The sequence below is a fragment of the Lepisosteus oculatus genome, chromosome 2 (assembly GCF_040954835.1).
Source record: "Lepisosteus oculatus isolate fLepOcu1 chromosome 2, fLepOcu1.hap2, whole genome shotgun sequence".
NCBI lineage: Eukaryota > Metazoa > Chordata > Actinopteri > Semionotiformes > Lepisosteidae > Lepisosteus > Lepisosteus oculatus.
This window is the reverse complement of record NC_090697.1, coordinates 9984901-10009106: the sequence shown is the minus strand read 5'-3', so window position 1 is coordinate 10009106 and position 24206 is coordinate 9984901. Positions and strand designations below refer to the sequence as shown.

Here is a 24206-nt window from a genome sequence, read left to right as displayed (position 1 = left end):
GGGCTATGTAGAGTCTGATCTGAAAGGCTATTTTTTGTGAAAGACATACTGGGTCTTGCATAAAATAAGATTTAATTACTCTGTCTGTATTAACAACATTAGAAGATTTAAATACTTTAATATGAAATGTTAAGTGCCTCTAGATTTAGATTCATTATAGCTCAATCTAGAAAGGAGTTTTAGGAGTCAAGCGATCCAAGGATCTCGTCCAGCCATTTCTTGAAAGAGCACGGCTGGGTAACTTGTTCCATTCTCCCATGACCCTTGGGCTTAAAGTGGGAAAAAAAATGTACTGTAAATTTTGTGTGTATTAAATGTCTCATTACAACACATTACAAAAATCAAACTCCAACTCAGTCTTAATTTGTCCCAAATCTAAAAAGACAGCCTCTGGCTCTACAGTTCAGAAAACGGATTCCTTTTTGTTAAAATACATTTCTGATCAAATGTTGTGCTTTATGACTCACATAACTTTTGCAGCTAAGGTGTGTACTGTACATACAGGGTAGCATGACAAAGTACATTAAAGGAGTGTAAACCTTGAAGAGCAGGTGTAGTTTTGCCTCATTTCTGATATTTCAATTAATGACAGTTTCAGTTTTGTTTCAGGAAATAAAATACTGTATCTAGCTGACTAAAATAGAGTGACATTTGATTTGGCAATTTGGGGTCATCAATATCTTTTGAGGAACAAGCGCACTCTTGTTGTTCATGATTTTATCATGGGGTGCTGTGTGACTGTGGAGTCCTGAAGGATGCGTATTGAAATTTGTCATATTTGGAGTATTTTTCTGCATGTCAGTCTTAGCTGAAAAAAGCCTCTCCAAGTGAACAATTCTGCTCTCTTGAAGGGAAAATCTAATAAGGTTTGAGTTACGGTATATATTTATGAAAATGGCAAAAGAAAACTATAATTAAAAAAACAGAATAGAGCAAAGTGAAAAAGTACACAGAGCCTTTTAAGCTTCCTTTAACCTTTTCAGTTTTGGTATATCCAAATGTCTTACAAAGCAAATCTTGCATTTGATTTATACTGTATTGCTGCAAAATGGAGTGCTAACTGGCATATCACTCTACTTTCCTATTGACCTAATAATGTTTCCTATTAATAGTGCTTTAATGTAATTTTTCTGTTAGGGTAAAATACCTTTTTGAAAACTGTGCAGGAAACCCCCCCCCCCTGTATATTGTACAATCAATAGTAAAATCATTAATTCTATAATAAATTCTTAATACTCGTATCATATGAAAAATTCTGATGGTCTGTATTTAAAACATTGATAATTACGTTGGAGAATATTAATCATTATTAGGTGAGGTTAATTCAGTCGGACATTTTTCAGCAATCAAGGTGTTTTACACTCTTAGATTATATTTTATTTGTACTTAAACTGTGTGGTAGGGTTGAGTATGTTAGCGCTTGGGTAAATTACAGCCTATTGTTGAAATTATGATAAAACTCATATCGGAGCTTTTATATCTTCAAAAAGCCATCATTCTGACTTTATAATTATGAGGTGAATTTGGGGAACATTATGAGGGCACTCTTTAAGTGTGTTTAGCTTGTGACATAATTTGAGTGCACTCCTCTTGAGGTTTTAAGTAGTGAAAAGCACATTTTACTACTTAACGTCTTATCCTGTGCAATAGCCATTACCGTGTTAACATTTTATGATGTTTCCTACTGATGTCTTGCAGCCGTATGAACCTTTTGCTTTCATAAATATTTATTTGCAAAGAAAGGAACTTGTCCTACTTTCCAGCTAACATACAGTAGGTGTGGTTAAAAAGTGTCTTGGAGTTACTACAAAATTCAGCAAAAGATGTTTTTCCTTGAATTGTATGTGTTGGATATTTCTTTCTCTGAAGTTTGTAGAGTAATTCGTTTCAGCTGAGTCATTAATTTCCAGAAAGAAAGAGCTTAACCAATTTCACAAACAGCAGTGATACGCTACAGTTGAGTGGATGGTAACAGTTTGGCGTGATTTCAAGGACAACACGCCAATACTTCTGACTTACTGTATAAATGCACATTAGATGAATGGAATTCACAGGATTTGCCTTTAACCAATTGCATGTGTGTGTATCCTATGCTAGAAATATGCTAGAAGTTTTGAGCAAAGGGTGCTCCTTGTAAGAATCATGTACTCAGCATGTGAGTGGAGACCAAATCTGTGTGCTTTGTGTGAATTAGAGTGAGCACTGGATTTAAAGCCGATTTGTGATCTCTCTACTTTGTGTATAAAACGCAGATGAGCAGATTTGCCTTGCAAGCATTTTAGGAAATCCAATATTGAGCAACTAATTTGACATGATTATTCACATTTTTTCTGCATATGCTACGAATTCATATTTTCTTCTGTTTTATTTGGACAGGAAAACAGCGCCACTCCAAAACGCGCAGTCTTTATGGTTCTTATAGTCATAAGTTCCTTCTGCTTGTGTGACAGTGTGGAGCAGTGTAGCTGTAAAAGGCAGCGTATAATCGGTGCCTTTATTTGAAATCTTTGCTCAGCTGCTCATGGCAGAGTTTTGCCTCTTCCAGTACTGGGAGAAGTTCCAGCTGCTTTCCAGCATTGTTGCTGGAATGCTGTAGGAAGTGGCTCCGTGTGTCCTTATCGTCGGAGGAGCACCCCTCCCTTATCCGGGTGTGCTGCTGCAGTTGACCTCTGACCTGAGGATATATGGAGAAGAAACACCCACAGGAATGAGCGCCACACAATGCGGAGCAAACACTTTTCTTTTTGGATGCTGTTGCTGAGTCAGCAGGTTTTCCTGCACAGCAGGAAAGGCCAGAACACAATGAGAAGTGTTGAGAGCCGAAAATGTGAGTGGGTCAGATAAGAGCTATTCTGGATCGCTTGGATCATTTTTAATTTTGGTCTGTTTTGTTAGTTTCTCCTTTAGTGTATTTGTTGAGAACAGAGTGTCATCTTGTTGAAGTAGTGCAGTAACTGATTTAAGACCTCTCTAATGCCAGTGGGTGCTTTTGGTTTTTCTTCTAGCCTTCCTTACACTGCAACCTTCTGTCAAGAATACACATGCATTGCTCTGCCACATTGAAAATCATCCTCCTCGTTAGAAACCAGTCAGCCGCTGTAAAATAGGTTCAAATAATACATTTTGATTAAATGCAATAAATCAAAGTATATTTGTAGTGAACATTTTTTATTCTCTCCTGCTATTATAACGCAATAAGTATGCTTTTATTTTATATATTAGACTAACTGTATGACATTATGGAAACTGGTATGAAATACGATATGACATCAGCATTACTGTTTTATGAATAATAAAACCAATGTATAGGAAAATGTCACTTGTTAGACAGAGTCAATGAACAGAGTGATAGGGCCATTTATCTTGATTCAAGGGGTAGGCTATATCATGAGTTATAGGCTCTTCAGATTTTGTTCTTCGAGCTTATGTCCCACCATGACACTGACATTGAGTGCAGTATGACAGAAGACTGTGGCATTTCATTTGTGCTTCTTTTACTACCTTAACATTTTAAAGTTGAGGTGTTTTGAAGTTAATTAACTTATTTCCATACTGTATCTGTGAATAATAATCACAATCGCCCGCCGGGAACACAGAAAAGTTCCACAAAATGTGAGTAACGCATAAAGAAAGTGGAAATTCGAGGTGTAAACTTCAGGACACTAGTGATATTACATTTTTCAAGAGGGAAACAATAAGATAAACACAGGGTTGTAAATAGGTCCTGTAATACTTGAAGTGAGTGGAAGGTACTGTGTTTGAAATATGACCTTAAACGCACTGTGATAAAGATATCTACTTTGGACAAAGACGTGTGCGCTGGTCTGACGTCATCCATCTCTGTGTGGCCTGGCGATGGGCCAAGTGCAGGATGAGAGCAGGGGGTCGTGTACTCTGTCCATCTTCTAGAGTCGACTTCAGATTTCTGTCACCCTCACCAGGGTAACCCACGTTCTGATATTGTATGAATTGGCAGCTTTTATCTGTTGAAAGCATAAAACTGAAAGCATTTTAATTAACTTGCTTCCCAAAAAGTGAATTAATGGTGTGGCGTGACTTTTACAGGCCGGGCACAGAGCAGGTCTTCCTAGTCGTAGTGCAGTCATGCCCTTTATGTAGTAAACACAAAACAGCTCAGCCGTTCCAAAAGTAAAATGTATTTGCAGTGGGAACTAAATTAGTGACGGGAAAAAATATTCTTCAGCCACGGAGAAGCTTCCCAGGCTGTTCTTTGGCAGGCCTTTTGGCTTGTCGTCAGGTCACTTGTACAGTTGGTCCTCTGCTTTTATCCCCCCGGCTCTCGTCGTCAGCGGTTTAGATCTCTGGCTGGCTCGGGGACCCCTGTGCCCTGTGTGTGCTGTTTTCGCCCTCTCACCTTGGACACCTGCAAAGACAGGTCAGGTGAGGAGACACTGTACAATTAATGAAGAAGAGCTTGGATATCAAATATCTGGGAGCATAATAACCTTAAGCTCCTCTTACACAGAAACGCACTCTGACTGCCTGTCATAGACCCTGAAAAAGCTAAGTGCATAGATAGCCTGTATATGCAGAGCACCGCATATAAACCAAGTGCCCTTTTTGTAATCTGGTGCAGGTTGCTGCCAGAATTTCATGCAAGTAAAGTCCATGGAGGTTTAATAAGTTTGTCTTTTGCAAGTTCATGCTATAGGGTCTCATGAAAGGTTAGCCCATCTGTACAGAGTTATTGAATGAGCTGCTTGGGTGTTGAATGTTCCATTGGTGTTTTGTTAAGGTGACAACCCTGTCCTTCTTACGGACAAGAGTCAATGCTTTGTATCAAAAGCTACGTATCTTGATAAGACAAGTAACACAAGTTACTCCTGCTTTAGAGAGTTTTGTGCATTTCATTGGAAATTGTTCAGATTGAACAGTGATCCATGAACCAGAGGTCACATGTGGAAACTACATACTGTATGAATGGATTTATAATCTAGAAGGGTTTGGGGAGTATGGAACAAGATACTGTACCAGGCCATGTTGTTGAAGCTGCTACCCAGGTTTCTCTTGAGAAACAGACTGGAGGTGATCTATGATTAATTAGCTACCAAACAAGCTAGAGTGGTGGAATTCATTGTAATCTTTTTAATATTCTGTTAGTATTTTTTTATTGTTTAGTGCCTCTGTTACCACTGGTATACTCTTGAGCTATAATTAAATTGCCCCAGTAAATTCCCCCGTTGCAAGGGGGAATTTGTTTACGATGACCTACCCAGCTACAGTAAATGAATAATAGAATATTCTTTATAGTGTTATGATCCAGTTGACCATGAAGTCGGTCACGTTTGCAGTTCACATTCTGATCGCACAATTCAAGGCCTTATTCAGAGAGCCTAGAACGTTACTGTAGGTATGGTTTGAGGTTTGCATACTGTAGCTGTAGCTGAGGTTTCTGGTGGTGTACTCTGGTCAATTAAGTTAATCAGAGCCTCCAACAGCCATAGAACGCAGCATAAAAACAGAGAGGGAAGAAGACGAGTGAAGTTGTGAAGACAGAGGATAGAGTGAAACGGATACAAAGAAAACACATAAAGAAGGAGGGACATAATCATCCTTCTCTTTCTCTGTGTTTGTGCCATGTGAGAGGTCTTGGAGACCAGATTCTGCCTAAGTAATCTGAATATTACAGAGGGCTTGCTATCCTATTTGAGGAAATTCTGATTTCCTGTATAGTGGAATTATTAGACTAAAAATGTTCTCTGCTAGTTGGGTGATGCATTTTTAGATTTAGGGAGATTCCTTTTGGGAATCCATGTTGTGGGAAAGGAGATTAAGTTCTGAGTTGTATTATTTTATTAGGATGCGAGACTGTCCTCTTTGTGGCCTGTTAACCTGTTCCATAGTGATTTCAGTTTACAGGGCTAGCATTTTGTGCTTCTGGGTAGCATGTACAGTACGCCTCTATAATGCATTGACTTCTACCTATGATAGTGCATATGTCATGTAATGTTTTGTCAAATCTGTCTCTGAATAATACTGTCACTTGATTTATGTCAGAATATCGAGATCTCATGTGCCTCAAATTTTACCTGCCATTCGAGTTAATAGAGTAGTTGTCCATTATAGTTTATAACATTATTATATATGACAGGCATAGTTAGCCAAACGTTTTTTACCTCTCGGTTAGTGATATTAACCTGTAGGCAACCACTTTTTACATGTTTTTTTTTCTCTGTGATTTGTCACTATACTGTGCTTAATTTTGAATAGCTGAGATGGGGCTTTTTTGATTGGCTTTGGTTAGAAAATTTGTCTTCGGTTTTGCTGAATATTTTTATAACCTGATATTTCATGACTGTGATTACAGGTACAACATTTTGTTAGAAAAACAGGGAAAATACGATCAATGCTGCTTCAGCAGGTCAGTTGTCTAACCCTGGCTGAATGAGATTTCACCTGTTGTCTAGAGTACTTTATGCAGAGCCATATCACTCTGCAACTCACAACTGGCAACCCACTGAAGCTCAGCAGGTGTGACGGGGACACTATACTGTAAACAGGCGCCGTCCTTCGGATGAGACGTAAAACCGAGGTCCTGACTCTCTGTGGTTATTAAAAATCCCATGGCGTTTCTCGAAAAGAGTAGGGGTGTAACCCTGGCATCCTGGCCAAATTTCCCATTGGCCCTTACCAATCATGGCCTCCTAATAATCCCCATCTATGAACTGGCCTCATTACTCTGCTCTCCTCCCCACTGAGAGCTGGTGTGTGGTGAGCGTTCTGGCGCACTATGGCTGCCGTCGCATCATCCATGTATAGGGGAGTCCCTATTACCTGTAAACCACTTTGAGTGGAGTTTCCAGAAAAGCGCTTCATAAGTGTAAGCAATTATTATTACTTATGCAATAAGAAAACTTTTTTTTTTGAAAGATGAATTTGTCAGAATGTGCCTTATTTACAAGATAAAAGAGATATTTTTAATCTACAGTATATCATTAGGTGGTATACTGTAGGAAAAGGGAAAAATGGGTGAGGGAATATACATCAGTTGTTGTTAAATGTTGATTTTATTTATGGAGAATTTGCTGATGGTTAATATTTCTACTGCTTAACTTCACACAGTTGGATTTGAGAAGGTAAAATGTCTTAACTAAATGAGAATCTGCCCTAGATTTTAACAACAGAGAAACATCTGTTGTTCTGATCTGTTGGAGTGTGTAACACAGCCAGAGGCACAACATTTAACAGTAGTTGCCAAGTAGACTCCGGAGGATTTGAATGCGGTAGGAGCAATATGCTAATTGCCCATGTATTTTTGAACACTGCATAATATTGTGGTGCTGATTAAAAAGACTCTTGTTATACTTCCATCGCTTACATTGAACTTTGTTGCCCTAACTATGGTCTGTCTGAGAATGGTATGATTCCAACCCTTTCACTTTCAGGATGTATATTTTGTTGATTTCAGTCCTACTTCATGCTTTTACAAAAATCCACATCATAAACTGAAAAAATCCCCCAACATTCTCATGTATAGTAAAACCATCCCCAATTCTCATGTATTGTGAATACTGTTATCTGCAATATTCAGTGTGTCTCGGATGTTTACGGTCAAGGGAATAGTAAGGTTTCTATTGTTTTGCGTAAGAATGAATCACAAGTGTTGCAAAAGGTTCCGGAATGGTAGACCTTCAATAAAACAGGTTTATCAAGCAGTTGAATCGTTCTTTCACGTTTTGGTGATCCTGAAGCCCATCTCTTCTTTTTTCAGAAATAGTTAGGTTAAAACAAATGTATTGTCTGTGATTTCTTTAGTCCTTTTTGAAACCACTAAGTTGATTGAGAACAAATTTTCAATTGAATTTGAAATGACAGCCTGCAGATCTGTTTATACAGCAATGTGTTTACAGAAGCACTTTGCTCAGGGGTACAGTAGCAAGATAAGATCAGATCACTATATTGGCCATATACAATTTCTTGTTTTAGGTATTTTGTATTTTTCACATATCCCAACTTGCTCTCCATAAAACACAGAGAGGGAGAGAAGCTTGGGGTCAGAGCACAGGATCACCATTTATACAGCTCCCCTGGAGCAGTTGGGGTTAAGGGCCTTGCTAAGGGACCCAACGCAGTAGGATTCCTCTGCCGGCCGCGGGATATGAACCGACAACCTTTCTGCCACAGACGCAGATCCTTAGGCACAGAGCCACCACACCGCCCTTGTACCACCTTGAGTTTCAGCTCAAGACCCTGTGCTGTGGAAACGTAGCTATTACTCAACTGTCAAATTCTTGTGACTCAAGACATTTTTGGCACTACATTGTATTGATTTTGTCATCTGTTTATTTTTTTTGTGATCTTTTGTACTTTTGCTGGTGATCATCCTCACTTAGTGTTCTTAATGTTGTATTTTTTTGCAGATATTCTTGAAAGGGGGGAGCTGAAAGCATTCTTTGAAAACAACTGCTCTCAAATCTATTTTATCTTCTATGAAAATTTCATTACACTGGAAAGTAACTTAAAACAAAAAGGTAAGGTTCATGTCAGTGTTAATGAGACTGGGTCTGTCTGAGCTGACAGAAGCCCTTTAGGTATTTTCTGATGTCCTGTCCCATTCTTCGTTCATGTGATGGAGAGATTTTTAAAGTGATTTAACTCATTTGTCTTGGATGAAACTTAAGTATATTTAACCTCATCAACAAGTAAATGAAGTGAATGACAAATGCCTTAGTCATTTAAAGTAAATGTTCATATTGGTTATAAAATACAATGATGGCTTATACTTATTATAATGATAGGTAATTCCCGATAAATGTTCTTGATTGTGGTTTCATTCTGTGAGGAATAGCAAGTGCAAGTTTGATATTCTTATGCTTTCAGATGAACCCATATTTTTAAGAGAAAGAATGATGGAGTAGGCTCATGTCAAGACAATGAGTGTGTTCTATGTGGAATGGACTGTTCTTATTTTCCACTTGTCCTTCTCAACATGCCGTGCCTGCCTGTGTTTTATTTCAGGGAACAAATCACAAAGGGAGGAGCTGGACTCCATTCTTTTTCTCTTGGAAGTAAGTTCAATCCTTAATATTGTTTTCTCATGCCTCCAAACACTGTTTCTGAAGTGTTCCCCTGTCTTTCTAAAAATGTACAAGGAAAGCAGTTGTTTATAATCATCTGGCAATTGTTAACAAACTGTGCTTTGGCACTAGTATTTGGTACTAGAACTCATAATTACTGTAGTTTACTTTTTATCCAGGTCTTAGCAATAAATTATATTGTGCTTTATTTTTTCTGTATTGTGAAGGACACTATCTTAATTAGAAGCTGACTGTCCTGATTTTATTAAAAATGAATTTGCTCGTTTCCTCTAAAGTTTTAAAGTTGTTTAAAGTGTTGCTTTTGGTCTTTATGGCTTTGTCAACATAAAAAGTAAAATAACTGTTGCTTAATGAATTTCAGAGGATACTTGCAAAATGTCATTATAAATGTGGAAAATTGAAAAGGCAGGGCTAGGTTTATTGTCTAAGTTAGCTCTGTTGAAAAATGTGACTAGAGAGAAAAGTGAAACAGCCTATTTTGAGTATGATATGCATGTAAAAGTAAGGAAAATGAATGCCATTAATTAACTTTGTATTACCATTGGTCACTGTTGGGGAAGAATGTTGGAAAGTATCCAAGCTGAATTTGGATTAGTCAAAAAATATTAACATCCTGGTAAAATAGCTATAGCAATTATTTTAATCTGGTACCTGTCAAATGAAACAGATAAAACATATGTTCCATGATATGCAGTGCATTAAGAATAACAAACTTTAACCAAAAAAGATTTCAGTAAGACTGGAAAAACAGTCTCACGTTTTGGCCTCGCCTGCTCCTCTTTGATTAATCCAGAATGTGAAGCATGTTTCAGTTTCCAGTACAACCAATTATCTATGTGTGGTTGCAATGTGTGGCTCTTAACAGTTTATCCAATCCTTGCTGTAGAAATTCTGTCTGCTGATCCGGAGAGTGTATTGAGTGTGTCAGAATACCACAATAAACTACCTGTTGGTGAAGATTAGTTTATTGTAAGCAGAATGGCTGTCACCATTCTATTGAGAATTACACAAATTGCACTACAAAAGATCATCTTTGTACACTATTAAAATGTTGCACATTTTCAAATATTATTTTATGCCTAATGCTACAACGTTTTGAACTTGAAACGAACACCCTTCTGTTGTCTAAGAAACATGAATGAAGTGCATCCGCCAGCGTTAGACATACAATGTAAATTGATGTACTGCTTTATTACACCAATTAGGTTCCTTCGCCTGTTCCCACAATTTGTTAATTGCACAATTTGTTAAAGTTAAGCTAAGATAACAATAGAGATAATAAATTACCCATTGAAAGGACAATGTTTTATTTTCATTTTGTATTAATAATAAGAAGAACCACATAGGAACAGTTACAAACGAGAGAGGCCGTTCGACCCATGTAGCCTGTTTGGCAGATACGAGGTAATTGGCCTGAGATTCTCATATTCTGATTTCCTACAAGAAACTACTGTGTCAGCTTCAACAACATGGTGGGATCGTTTTCTGCATTCCCCTGCAGCCCTTTGAGTGAAGAAGTGCCTCCTGTTCTTGGTTTTAACTGCACTTCCAAGTAATTTCCGCTTGTGGCCTCGGTTTTGTGTAATTATTGAAAGTACTACTGGCATGGTAACGTTTGATCGCAAAGCATACTGCATCCAGGAGAGGGGCCAGTTTACCACTAAAGTACAACTCCTGACTCGTGACTCGTGCCAGGTGTTGTAGTCCCACTACACAGCAGATGAGAGGAAGCAGTGATAAATGACTTCACTCCTTTAAGGAATGAAGGGCTGCCATTCTGCATACTCAGAACTGGCCCAACTAAATTATTTATGGGGAGTCATTTTAGTTAGAAAGGATTCCTAAAACAACTTAGCTGCATCACTCGGCCTTCAGCTCCCTTGATTTACTTCATACTCGGAGGATAACCTTGCCTTTTCATTTGCATGTCTCCCACTTTATTACCTCAGACCCCTCTGTTTTCATTTTTTAAACTGTTTTGACAATACTGCATTTCTGTTTCGCTTGTGTTCGTACGTATTTGAACAAGTTTAGTCTTTGGTTGATCTTAAAAAAACGATTCTTCTATCATGGTATATACAGTATACACCCTTCATTGGAATCAGTATAATCCAGTAATAGGGTTTTATAAATGTAAAACTAAACATATTACTAAACAGCAAACTTTCTTAATTTATTGAACTCCGATTGCAAACTGAGACATCATGTCTCAACTCTGTTAAATCAGATAGAATGTACTGTACTGTATATATGTTGGGATGAATAACTGTTTAATAAAATTTAAAAAGGTGCAGTTAATAAGTAGGCTACATCATATGTTTATTAAACATAAAACGTAATAAAGTGAGTACATGGCTTCTAATGCAGGTTGTCCACATATTTATTGGAGTCTTTAAAGGCGGTATCTTGGTTTCACATAGGAACATAGGAACTGTGCTGTTGTGACCCAACAGATATGCAAGAGATTACTTGTCGAAAGGGAAAGAACAAGGCAGGCTTGAATGTTAGTGTGTGGCACTATTTCCAAAGCAGATTTTCACTACCAGCACCAGCAGTAGGCAGAAAAGTCATGCCGTTTTATGCATGTGATCCTGATTAAGCGTTTTGCTCCTTTCATTGGCCAGCGCGGCCCATCCTCTGGGATGATAGCAGAGTGAGAATTGCCATGGTCTCGCTCCGTTGTTCTCATACAGCTTTATTTGCTTTTCTTTTCAAGGCATGCTGCTGCTGAGCGTGTTCTGAAACTGTTATCAATTTACACTTTTCATATCTAAGTAATGAGGTGGATATCTTAATGACCTGTTTTTTTTTCCTTTCACATGGCTTCCTTATTGAAGCCATTCTGGCATTACAAAGCCCCTTGTTTGATCTTCTTTCTGGTTTTGTGTCACACACGCTTGCTTTCTTAAGAACGAGGGCACTGGAAAGCATCTCTTGAAGTTTAAGACTCGAGTGGTCTGCGGGCTGCACTGTGGAAACATGCCCTTCCTCATGTGCGTTCTGCTGTCGTGTCAATTAAAAACGCCAGGAGGCCCGCCGCTCAGTGAGGAAGTTGGGTAGGAATCTGCTGCAGGATGAAACAGGAGTGCGGAAACATGTTTCCTTCCCCAGCAGTGTGCTCCAGAAGTGTAGCAAGAACTACCCGTGTACGTGTAACTTACCTTCCTTCGAATACCAAAGCAATTTGTAAAATGTGCTGACGTTGGTTTTGTTTTGTTTGTATGGAGTTTGTCATTTGGATGAGTTTGTATGCAGGGGGCAAGAACTGATTGCTCTGTAGCAGGTATCAAAAAGGGGAGGTTCAGTTTAAAACTTAAGCTAGAGGCATCTCTCCTTTTTGACGTTGAACAGTGAATATTGCTTAATTAACACGTTTTGCATTCTGTATAATGAGAATCCCATAGGGAGAAATCTATTAATATACTGTGTATTTTCCTGTTAAGAGCAAAAAACACTGCAGCATACTGTAGGTGTACTATTTTATATTGAATGTAACGGTTTGAAATATCATTTTAAAATATTGTATTTGCATTAACACAGAGGCAACATTCTTCTTGCAACCCTTGTGAGTTTCATTTTATTCTTATGTAGCTCCTTTTTCTGGGCACATTGCATAAATTGAAATATAAAATTAAACATAAAATCAGTACAGTATACAGAATATACAATAAACCAGATATAACTGAGAAATTAAAAAGTAAAATAGATGAAGAATTAAAGGGATCAAAAGCATTAGTTTTAAGGCAAACTTTAAAAACATCAAAAGAAGCAGCAACTGAGTTGCCTTGGATAAAATCACTAGTGAACTAGTGAACACATGAGTGAATGAAGTGGTGTTTATGTACTGTATGTGATTGGAAATCCTATGTTTAGACCTGAAGGTGATGTCTTCAGCATTACATGTGTTCATTCATGTTGCTTTCCATAAGAAAGTAACAATTTCAGCACTGTTACATATGCAGACATTCACACACGATAAATGTTAACATACTTAAATATGTTCAAAGATTGTTCTCTGTTACTGTATGTGTAATTCCTCCAAGTCAATTTTAAACACACTTAGTGAAGGTGGCTTAGAGTATAGCAGGGTGTGATTATTTAGAATATACGACCAAGAATACTTCTTTATAGACTTATCACTCTAACCGGTGAAATTTATGGTTTCTCTACAAGATTAGAGCATAATTAATCCTGTGCGTCAAGTGAACACCACACTACTGTTCTGTTACACCACAGTGACCTCTAATCGCAGTGTTCCCCTTTCTAAACAGTAGCCAGCTCTGTTTCGAAAAATAAAGAACATGTTCCAAAACAAAGGCTACATATTTTGCGTTAACCACAGTTGGGCAGTCGAGTAAAATGATTTGCATTCTCGCTTCACCTTGCATTTTGTAATAGTATTCCTTAGGAATGGTGTACAGTATTATATTTGTTCCCCACGCCATTGATTCAGTTATCTCTGTGCATCATACACTAGCTAATTCTAAGTCAACTGCTGAAAACAGATTGCACAACTTGGCAAAAACTGGACAGTTATTGCTAATCTCTTTTATCAAAATGAAATAGGTCATATTTTTTATTAAAGACTATTAACAGCTTATTTTCAATGTAAAATGTATGTCCAGACATGTTACTTTATTTTTGTAGGAAAAATCAGTGGGATGGTGTTGCTAAGATTTTTCTAGATGGAACCTTCTACAATTATAGTACTTAGTCTGAGTAATGTATAGAAACACAGGGAATATTTAAATTAACATTTGATATTGAAAGTAGTTCTGAAAGGGCTGCACGTTTTAAGTTGTGCCAGGCATACAAAATAAAATTTGATCGAGCTGCTTTATGAAAAACTATTTTAAATTTGTCCCCAGCATTGTGGGTGGTGGTGGGGATGAAGTTGTCACTGCGTAAATTAAATAAACACTGTGTCCAAGGTTTTTTATATACTTTATGCACTTTTCTCTTTAATTTTCACATCATTTTGACTGTGTAACGATGTTTACTGTACCTGAATTTTGAAATACTGTGTGTAGCTAATTTCTTTAAATTTAAGAACAGCTTATTAAAATGCTAAGGATGTAGAAATAAAAGCTTTTCTTATTATTTGTTGTGTTTGTTATTGTGGACTATTGGAGTCTACAAGATGAGTACTTTTTTCCCATATAACATTTTCCCATTTTCATTACTCATTATCATTGGAATTCCAATAGGTGTCCCTTCTCTTAATCTCTGCCATCAAAATTTTAAATCAAATTGGTACAATCTTTATGTTAATGGGGCACAAGAGTGTGTATAAAATGGTCCAGGAGAAAATTGGTTATGATCACTAATTATCTCTATTTTTGCCGTAAATGTTGAAGCAAGGGCTTCAGCATGGTGTTGTCAGATTGGTGAACCCCTTGAGATTATTGTTCATGAAACATAAGGGTATTCATTGGTTTCTGGCCATTGTACCCTTTATATATTTAAAGTAAGAGGATGGAAAAAAAAGGCAAAAATGTCATGAGATGCTGAAATATAGGTGTTGGGGTTGAGGTGCACAAGGTAAGACAGATGGCTAACAGGCTGAGCACTTTCCCTCACCTGTCCTGAATCATACTTCAGCATGGGCAGCTGTCCCATGTTGTCTCAGGTCCCAGGTCCCAGGTAGTGAGTTTTACATGTTGGAATTTCAGTCTGCAGTCGCCTGGCAGCAAGACTTATCCTTTGTTTCATCATACATTAATTATTTGCCCTAACTTGGGCAGTCGAGTGTGAGTCACTTAATGGCAAAGCCTAGACCGATTTCTTCAATTTGAAAAATGACACCGAATGATTTCAGCCCTCTAGGCTTTTTCTGAGATTTGTTTTACAAGTTATTAGCTCATTAATGTGTGCATTTAAGTTAACATGATGTGATGCAATATTACACTAAGTTATTTGAACTTGAATTTGAGTTGAAGAGATAGAGAAATAATTAAAAGAGCCAACTCGTCCTTTTGTACGGTGTCCTGTACAGCACTTTGTAGGAAGCACTTTATACTGTCAAACCTTATTATATGTCTGTCTGCCCTTATTAGAGATATTGCAACGGTGAATTGCATTACTGTACATGCATAACCAAAAGCAATATAAGCAAAGATAATAAACCAATCACTTTATGCACATATGCTGCTTTAACTAATCTTTTTGATGATGTAATGTAGGTTTCATATCTTAGAATGCCTTTGCATCATATGAATAGTGCAAAATAATGCCATTAAATATAGTGCTGAGAATTTTTAAAGGTTTCCTTGACAGATGCACTTAAAGACTTGTTGTTATGTTGTATTTAGAATGCTTTGCTCATCTCATTTGAAACTAAAATGAACTCATTTCAAAATCTGACATGTGGGATTTTTTCATTCCCTTTATGTCATATCAGAAATATTACGTTACTCATAGCTCTTGTCACTTCTCTTTTTTGATTGTGCTTTCCCCTTTTGTCTGTGAAGTAGCTGTTCTTAAGTCAAATTGCAACTCAAATTGCTTACTTTTGTAGTACCAAGCTTTAAAAGCTGTGTTGAATGAAGATCTTTATCAGTTGTTCTGTTTATCCTGTAACTTGTTGTGTTCTGTAGACTTGCAAATCGGACTCCCTCTGATTTTGTGACCTTGAATTTGTTTACATACCATATGAAAGTTGATTCTCGTAAAGGAGCTCCGATGCTTAAAGAATCATTATATAAGACAAGTCTTTAATTTCTTTGCTGAAAAGAGAAGAAAAGAAACACATTTCAGCTATATAGCCTTTTTCAGGTGTTTCACCTGAAGCGTGGAATAAACCTTTATTTGTTCCTTTGCAGCCTATGCATCCTGACGTAGCTCTCTACTTGAACTACTTTAATTTCTTTGTAAAGTTTTACGGTGAAAATACAATGTTTAATTAAAACTGTGAAATGTAATGAAGATAAAACCCTGTACAATGGAGAAAAAAAATGAGAAGCATAACAAGAATCTACTATTTATATACACTGTAGTTACTATGTCTATGATTGGTTTGTATGATAATTGTTTTTGACCTATTGTATAAAAAAGGTGACAGGTAGGTCATGAGTATAGTATAATGATGATAGTATTTTACATTTTTGAGACGGTGCATCTATTTTTTCACTGTAAATGTTTTTGTTATTCAACCTGATCTGAATTTTGTGTTTTCAGTTCAGTAACATCTTAAGGCAAGTAGTAGGAACAGTCCTAATCTCACAGCTTTACTGTTACAAAGATGAAAATGTTACATGTTTATACTGTATATATGCATTTGTTTCTGTATAAATACAGTATAAACATCCAATTTAGTCCTCTACAAATAGTAAAATACAATTTTGCAATGGGGTATTTTTCTTCAGCAGTGTAGACAAGCTGGGCCTGGTCAGTTCAGGATTGTGAGAGTGGCTGCTTTGAGTGCTATTGGTCTGATCACTTACCATCAGGTGGTACTGAATCACACTGCATCCAAATAGGGGATGGGAATTCTTATCATTAGAATTATTATAATTAAGTGCTTATCTGCTTCATTGTCAACCACTAGGTTGTTAATGGTCAAATTAGTGAACACTGAGGCCCATTGAACAATTCAGGCTCGTTGCATACAAGTTCAGGTCTCACTTCTTTACTTACAAGGTTGTTGTACCCCTTTGCTTTAAACATGGTAAAGCAAATTTTGTCACTGTATTTAAAATTCACACAATTCATTGCAGTATTAAACTTCTAGTTCTTATTTTGCTGCTTTTTTCCTTGTTGAGCAATGGCCTTTTTACAGAGATATGTACGATAGAGTATCCGTAAGGTTTTGTCAGTCACATTTTATCAGATGAAGCTTACTGGAATCTTTTTCTTTTCATTTTCCTTTCAGATAAAACATTTTAAAACGTATTGGTAATGCTTTTTACAGTATGTAAAACTTGCAAGTCTATGTTAATATGATAGTTGTGAATTGTACATCATTTTAAAATCTGTTATACTGTACATGTTGTTATAAATGTTTATTCATCGTTTTGCTCATCATTTAAAGGGGAACTGCAATGCATTTGTATATTTCAGGGTTAGAAATGATCTGTAATGAGTGCATTTCAAGTCAAGCAAAATGTACGCAATAATGTGTTAAACCTCCAATTTACATTACATCACAAAATAGATTAAATTTCCAGGTATGCACAGCGTCATATTCTACAATTAAGAACGAGGCAACAGAGGTGAGGTGAAGGGACATTATTACACTGTAAACAAGCAGGCTTGTGAATACCGTACATCTCTTTTAATGCAGTAGAAATATTGCTCTTGACTTTGAGACGTTTTTTTTGACAAATACAACTTATTTGTTAGCTCTGCATGCAGATCACATTGGAGAATTTCTTGGGTGAAACGTCTGCTGCACAACCTGTGCTTAATTTCCTCGTACATTGTGTTACATTAGTCGTTACAGTGACTAGTGAGCAGGAACGTCCGGTTCACATCCCGATCTGTGTGAACTCTCGCTCTCGCCTGTGGCAAGACCAGGGGTTTTTGACAACATGGCGACTATCCAGTACTTTAACAATGTTTGTGATTTTGTTGTGCTTAATTCAGAATTTATAAAATTGTGCGATGCTGTCAATGAATTTATTTTGTTACCGAGACCTAATAACTGGTCTGAGAAACTGGAATTGCAGTTCCCCTTCAAACCTCCTAGTGGAAACTCAGCTATTTGGTCTGTGTTGAGAGTTTGTTGTGCACTCCAATATTCCTGTTTGTTTTTTTGCCCTTAGAGGCAGTATGAACATTATACTGTACCATCATTGTTAACCTTTTTAGTTACTCCAAACTGTAATTGATTTTTGATTTACAGTAGATTTTATTTTAAGCTGTTTTTCAACTCATATTTATTTTTTGTTAATTTTGTGGATTCCTTGCTTGAGGGAAAAGATGTCTTTTTAATTCACTGAATTTCTGTAGCCATGGCTTCATATTAATTAGTTCTTAGCATATGCTGTATCCAAGGGGGGTCACAATCAGTTTACTGTAATGTACAGTACACTGTGAACATTGTGCTAACTACAATGGTAGAACAAGTATAAAGTATTCAATAACAGCCAGGGTTACAAAAATTCAAAAACTGTACCTGTCCCTAAAGGAAAACACGTAGAGGTGGATACTACAGTAAGGGAATTTGTGGTGAGCAATCCAAGCTCTGTACTGAATGAGGTTATGGGTTGGGTAGTGTTTTTATGAAGGTGCTCAAGCCTTGTTGTACAGAGATGTGCCTGGACCTTGATTTGGATCTGCTTTCTTATGGGATAATGCAGTAGTATAGAAGAATAATGAAGAGTTGTGGTTCAGGTGAACGAATGGAAAGGACATCTTTGTTTGCACTGATGAAACTGTCATACATAAAACAAAACAATCTGAAATAACTTACTCATTTTCTTGTAGGTCAAATGTCTGTATGACTGTTTTGATTCCATACTGCTTACGGTTTCAAATGGACCACAGCTCTTGCATACATACCTGATTACAAAATCAAAATAGACAAAGGTTCCTAGACAGCATCATCTTCTGGTACAGTATTTTCCATTGTAGTTTATTTTGCTACCTACAAAATATTACATTCTTTACTTGCTGTGTATGTAAATAAGTAAAAAAAAAACATTTTGTACTTGTATATATTAATTGTAACCTTTGCCTAGTGGAATTTCCTTTGATGCTCTTATTGTTTTAACATATGCGATTTTGACTAGTTTGCTAGCAGTGCAAGAATCTAGATCATTATAAATTGGGAAGAGCATTGATCCTGAAGCAGGTCCCTGTAGTACTGCACTAATTGTATCACCGGATCCCACTGAGCATTTATCCTCATTTACAGTCTTTCCTGTTCTTTTTCCACTTTTCAATCCAATGTTCAATTCAGCTTTACTTTGATTTCTTCCTGCTTACACTAGAGTTTTATTATTAATCTCTTATGATAAACCTTATCAGAAGCCTTTGATTTAGGAATTAATCTCTTTTGTGCTACAAGTGGAATATTTTTAAACTGTTGCTATTCATTTTCTACTGATTTTGGACCTACTTCTCTTGATCTCGGTCTCATTTCTTCTTGTCTGAATTGCAGAAATAAAAAAAAAATGTTTTGCATGCCAGATGTACAGTGACAGTTTGCTTCAAATCATACCATGTAATAGTAATTGTTCCCTGGTAGTTCTATTACTTCTGTTTTCATTACTCTGTCTTGATATATACTAAATAATGCAATGACTTTCCATGCAAACATGAAGTATGTTTCATATTTTTACAATTGTCTGCATCACATTTTTTCTTTTGGCCTACAGACTGCAGTTCACAATATACTTTAATGTATGATGACATTGTTGCTGCTGTATATTATTTATAGTATTGCACAGTGCTGCAAATGTCTATCCTGTAAAATAATTTAACTGGATGAACTTCTGAAAAGTTTATCTTTAACATAAAATAGTGTAAAATTGAGGGTGGAGAGAATGGTGACTTATTGGAATACTAAAAATGGTGTGTGTCTGTTCCTAGTAAATTGAAGATCTTTGAAAAATATTCTGAGTCATGATCATACTGTCGCTGGAAACCTGACTACTGAGCATATAAACTGTATAACTGACAGCCCCCCTGGCAAATGAACCGTAGTAATACCAAATCTTTATGCCTAGTTTAAAGTAAAGGATTAGAATAACACCAGCAATGAAATCTGTCTAGCCTTTGGGAGACTCTGAGCAATGCATTTTCAGCTAGTAAATTCCATTATTACGGTTGCTGTTGGAGAACAGCAGGGAATTATTTACATTTGTGATGGTTTCATGTGTAAGCATCACTCAAATGGCAGGAGAGGAAGTGGATATTCAGTTATTCCTGAAACTGAGGCTTAACAGGACCTTGTGCTGTGCCTTTAAAGATATGTTGGTGACACTCTAGGGGTTGCAAATTCCATTTATAAATTGTTTACAACCTATAGTAGATGAATAGTGTTATTAACCTAGCAGCTGCTCATTCATAGTAATGATTAATAACCTTCTTTCGGAAACTCATCTTGTTTACAGCTCTTTCCATCACAAGCATGCTAAAAACAAAATCTCTTTTTCATTGATGGGATATGTTTTGCACAGGATATACAGAGTCTTTATCTGGGCAAAAAGCAGCTATAGGAACAAAAGAGAAACTCACATAAACAGAAACACATTCCACTTGTTCTGTCCTTCCCTAACACTCCATTTATTGGCGAGAGTGTTTATTTTGCAAAATTACCCTTGAGCTGGGATATTTTTTCTAGATTCATACATTCATCTCATACTGCTGACCACCTAATACAGTGTAAGATCACTTTATTGACCATATACAATTCTTTGTATTAGGAATTTGTCTTTTCGCATACCCCAACTTGCTCTCCATGAGACACACAGACACACAGACAGGTAGAGAAGCTTGGGGTCAGAGCGCAGGGTCAGCCATTTATACAGTAGGTTGCCCCTGGAGCAGTTGGGGTTAAGGGCCTTGCTCAGGGGCCCAACGGAGTAGGATTCCTCTACCGGCTGCGGGATACGAACCAGCAACCTTCCAGCCACAGATGCAGATCCATAGCCACAGAGCCCCCGCACCCTCGATGTATTTATAAAATGTGTTTTGCAAAAATAAAGTGTTAGACACCGTATGTGTCTCTTAAATGTTGTTTTTAACAATCTTTGGCTTAATTCTGTACATTCAGGCCTCTACAGAACATCCACTAACATGATATCGGAAGTCAGAAGTTCTGCTGAAAAACTGTACTGTATCTCAAACAGTTGTTAAATATCTCTTTGAGCAGTTTGTTAAAAATGTGTTTCAGTCTTCTTTTGTCATTTGTGAAGTGTTTCGAAACATTAAAAATGAAAATAGTTCTTTTTCCCAATGATCATTTGATCTTTCTTAACCTTATACAGTATTACCTTATATTATATGTTTCACAAGTAATCCTTGCCGAATGTTCAGTACATCATATTTTGAGTGTGCTGAAATTACTTCAGGAAGAATTACCTTGACATTTGACCCAAACTGCTTGCATTAGTTTGAATAGCATTATTTAATTTCACAATTGTAAAATGCTAGATGCAGTAACTAGGGTTGCTAGGATTTCACAACCGAGATGTACATTTTTCAAGGCTGTACAGTATATACTGTATGTTGCATGAATGGTTAGCAAAGTCTTTTTTACAATCTGCTATAAAAATGACTTTCATTCACTTCTTTCTTGATCTTTGTAGCACGGTCAATTAAATGTATGAAATCAAAATCATTTAATAATCATTTCACATTCCAAACCTGATTACTTACTGAGTGCCAGCTAGAAAGAAGTTGTCACATTCTTTCATCTGTACTTCATTGCAATTATTGAATCCTCTTAGTTTCTACCCAGCTAGATACAGTATGTAGCATTAGTCTCTATACAGCAATACTGCTCTATTCGCTTTAATAATGTCTGTATTGCCACTTTGAAATGAAATTCAACTTTTGTAAATGTCTCATATTAATGTTTTCTACATTGAAAAGTGACTGCGGTCTGAAACATCCTGGAAAATGTTGTTTAAGTCTCAAAAATTGATTCATATTTGGCTTTTATTCTCTACTGTACAGTTGTCTTCCAAGCCTGTCTTTTTACATAAAGAAAACACAATTTAAAGTCAGGTTCAGCTATGAGCAGTGACAGTGATTGTCATTGCTTGACATTGTGATTTCTGGCTCCTCGATCAGGTTTGGGTATGGAAAAGGATTGTGGTCAGTCAGGCCAAAATACTCTCACTGCCCAGAGCTGATCCCGAAGAGTGTATTCCTTTAATAATGGTATCAGTGAAATGGAATCTTGGATGATTGTGACAATTGCAGTGGTGCAGTTGGGGTTAAAATTGTACTTTAGTGAGAGTTTATTGTCCGCAGGAGCAATTTTCAGATGTTATATACTGGCCTGTCCATGATCTGGAATCAAATGCAAGCACTGTTTATGTACTGCAAAGATTCATGAAGGTGTGGCAGAGGATCTTTCACCACACTCTTGAGGAGAATTAAATTTGCACGGTAGGAACTTGATATGAACACCAGTATCTGTTTAACTGCCAGAAGCAGGCTGTTTCTTACAAGGGGAAGTTTGTTCGTTCTAGATATCCTGAAAACTAATTCTCAGAGGAGATTAAATCTGAAAAGTTGAAGTTAGTTCAACTGAAGTTGTGTGCATGCCTTTCAGTTTCAGTGATAGTTTGACTCGTAAAGTTGTTTTCTCTAAGATTAAAAGGGACATTTTAGCAATGTTTATCAAAGATGTTTTGATTTCTAAAGTCAATATTTAAAATGAAAATTACCATGGTAGTTTGGCTTATTTTGCTTCATAGGAAGCTGGGACAGTCATATAGCAGTAAAATAGTTTCAATTTCTTTATGCAGAATATAGAAAAATGTGGCTTTATGCATTAATGAGTCTTGTTTCTGAACTGAAGAAGATCCTGAAAATAATTTTCTGCAAACTGAAGAAAAATATGAGCCTAGTTTTATTTGGGGGAAAAAAATTGCTTATGACAATCAAGAACAATTCAGCGTGAATGGACACACATACAGTAGAATGTACTGTATTTAATTACATGTAATAATAACTGTATTGTCCTGTGTGTACAGTAAATATGTATTTGTTTTATATATTTTTGATTTTGTACAGGAGAGCATTTTGAACTGTCTAAATGTTTTAAAACTCTCTGTAAAGTATTAAAATGGTCATTCTGATCAATTGCTCTGTTCACATTATCTGATTTCACTCTAATTTGTGACCTATTATCACTACTGTCTATTTTTATGAATCCTTTGCAGCCTTCATAGCCTATATAGTATACAATTTGGTAGAATTTTCGCATAAATCAGCGATCATCAACGTATGGTCTACTGAAGCTTCTGCACCTTCATTTTACTATTTTCATTTCTCTTGTGAGATTCTAAAATTGAATACACTCCTGGGTGTTCTTCTTTGCTGGTTGTCTTTTTTAAATAAGGTGTGAGCATTATACTTTGAGAGAGAGAGTGGTTTCAAGACAAGAAGTTTTCTGATGATAATATGATCTTGTTGATAATATACTGCACATTGAAACTTTCCATGTACGGTTTTTGAATAATTTTAGGGGTATTGATATTGATGTAATGTTTTTGGTGTTCTTTTGATTGACTGCATCACAGTCGTGAATGACCAGTTATGAATGAATCCTTTGCAACCTTCATAGCCTATATACAGTAGTATACAATTTGGTAGGATTTTTGCATGAATCAGCGATCATCAACGCTGGGGCGGAGGTGGTGGCTCTGTGGCTCAGGATCTGCGCCTGTGGCTAGAAGGTTGCCGGTTCAAATCCCGCAGATGGCAGAGGAATCCTATTCCGTTGGGCTCCTGAGCAAGGCCCTTAACCCCAACTGCTCCAGGGGCGCTGTACAATGGCTGACCCTGTGCTCTGACCCCAAGCTTCTCTCCCTGTCTGTGTGTCTCATGGAGAGCAAGCTGGGGTATGCGAAAAGATAATTCCTAATGCAAGAAATTGTAAAGGGTTAATAAACTAATGTTAATGTTAAATGTTTTTGACTGTTGCATAAGCACTATATTTCCTCATTAGATGAGATTGTTTCTTTGGGCAATAGGTAATGAGGTACAGTAGCTCAACTCATTGACCCCGATTTTCAAGAACACAGCAACTTTGTGCCACTGGTACGAGGGATGCTAGAATGAGCCAACACATAATTGCTTGCCATCAGGTGTTCACAGCTGCCAGTTCCTATCCCAGCATGACATTTCGGTCCGTCAATGGCCATAATTTGGGGAACTACAAGTCATGCCAGCTTTTCAAGCATGATGGTACGAAGAGTGTGTGTCCGGGGTTCTACAGAGCTCCACCTGCAGTGATTGCGCTGTGCCCCATGCATGGATCAGCTGAGCCCCACGTCTTCCCTTCCTGTAGACGCACAGACTAGTAGACTACTCCTGTAGGGGTCGACTAGACCCAGACTAGTGTGAGAACAACCCAACAGGACAGCACACGTCCACATGCTGCTCATGTAACCATGGATATCCTATGTGAAAGTCATGCAGCGGATACCAGATTTGTGTACCCTTCGACATCTGCGGATGGCGCTG

General features: G+C 37.1%; 1 protein-coding gene across 7 annotated transcripts in view; it reads left to right on the top strand.

Annotated features, from left to right (window-relative positions):
* ralgapa2 (Ral GTPase activating protein catalytic subunit alpha 2) overlaps nucleotides 1-24206 on the top strand; it is a 195566-nt gene that overhangs the window by 20801 nt on the left and 150559 nt on the right. For all 7 annotated transcript variants that reach the window (XM_015354284.2, XM_006626136.3, XM_015354267.2 and 4 more), the window contains exons 2-3: nucleotides 8382-8492; nucleotides 8980-9029. In XM_015354284.2, the coding sequence (XP_015209770.2) occupies nucleotides 8382-8492; nucleotides 8980-9029 (161 nt within the window). The remainder of the gene's footprint in view (nucleotides 1-8381; nucleotides 8493-8979; nucleotides 9030-24206) is intronic.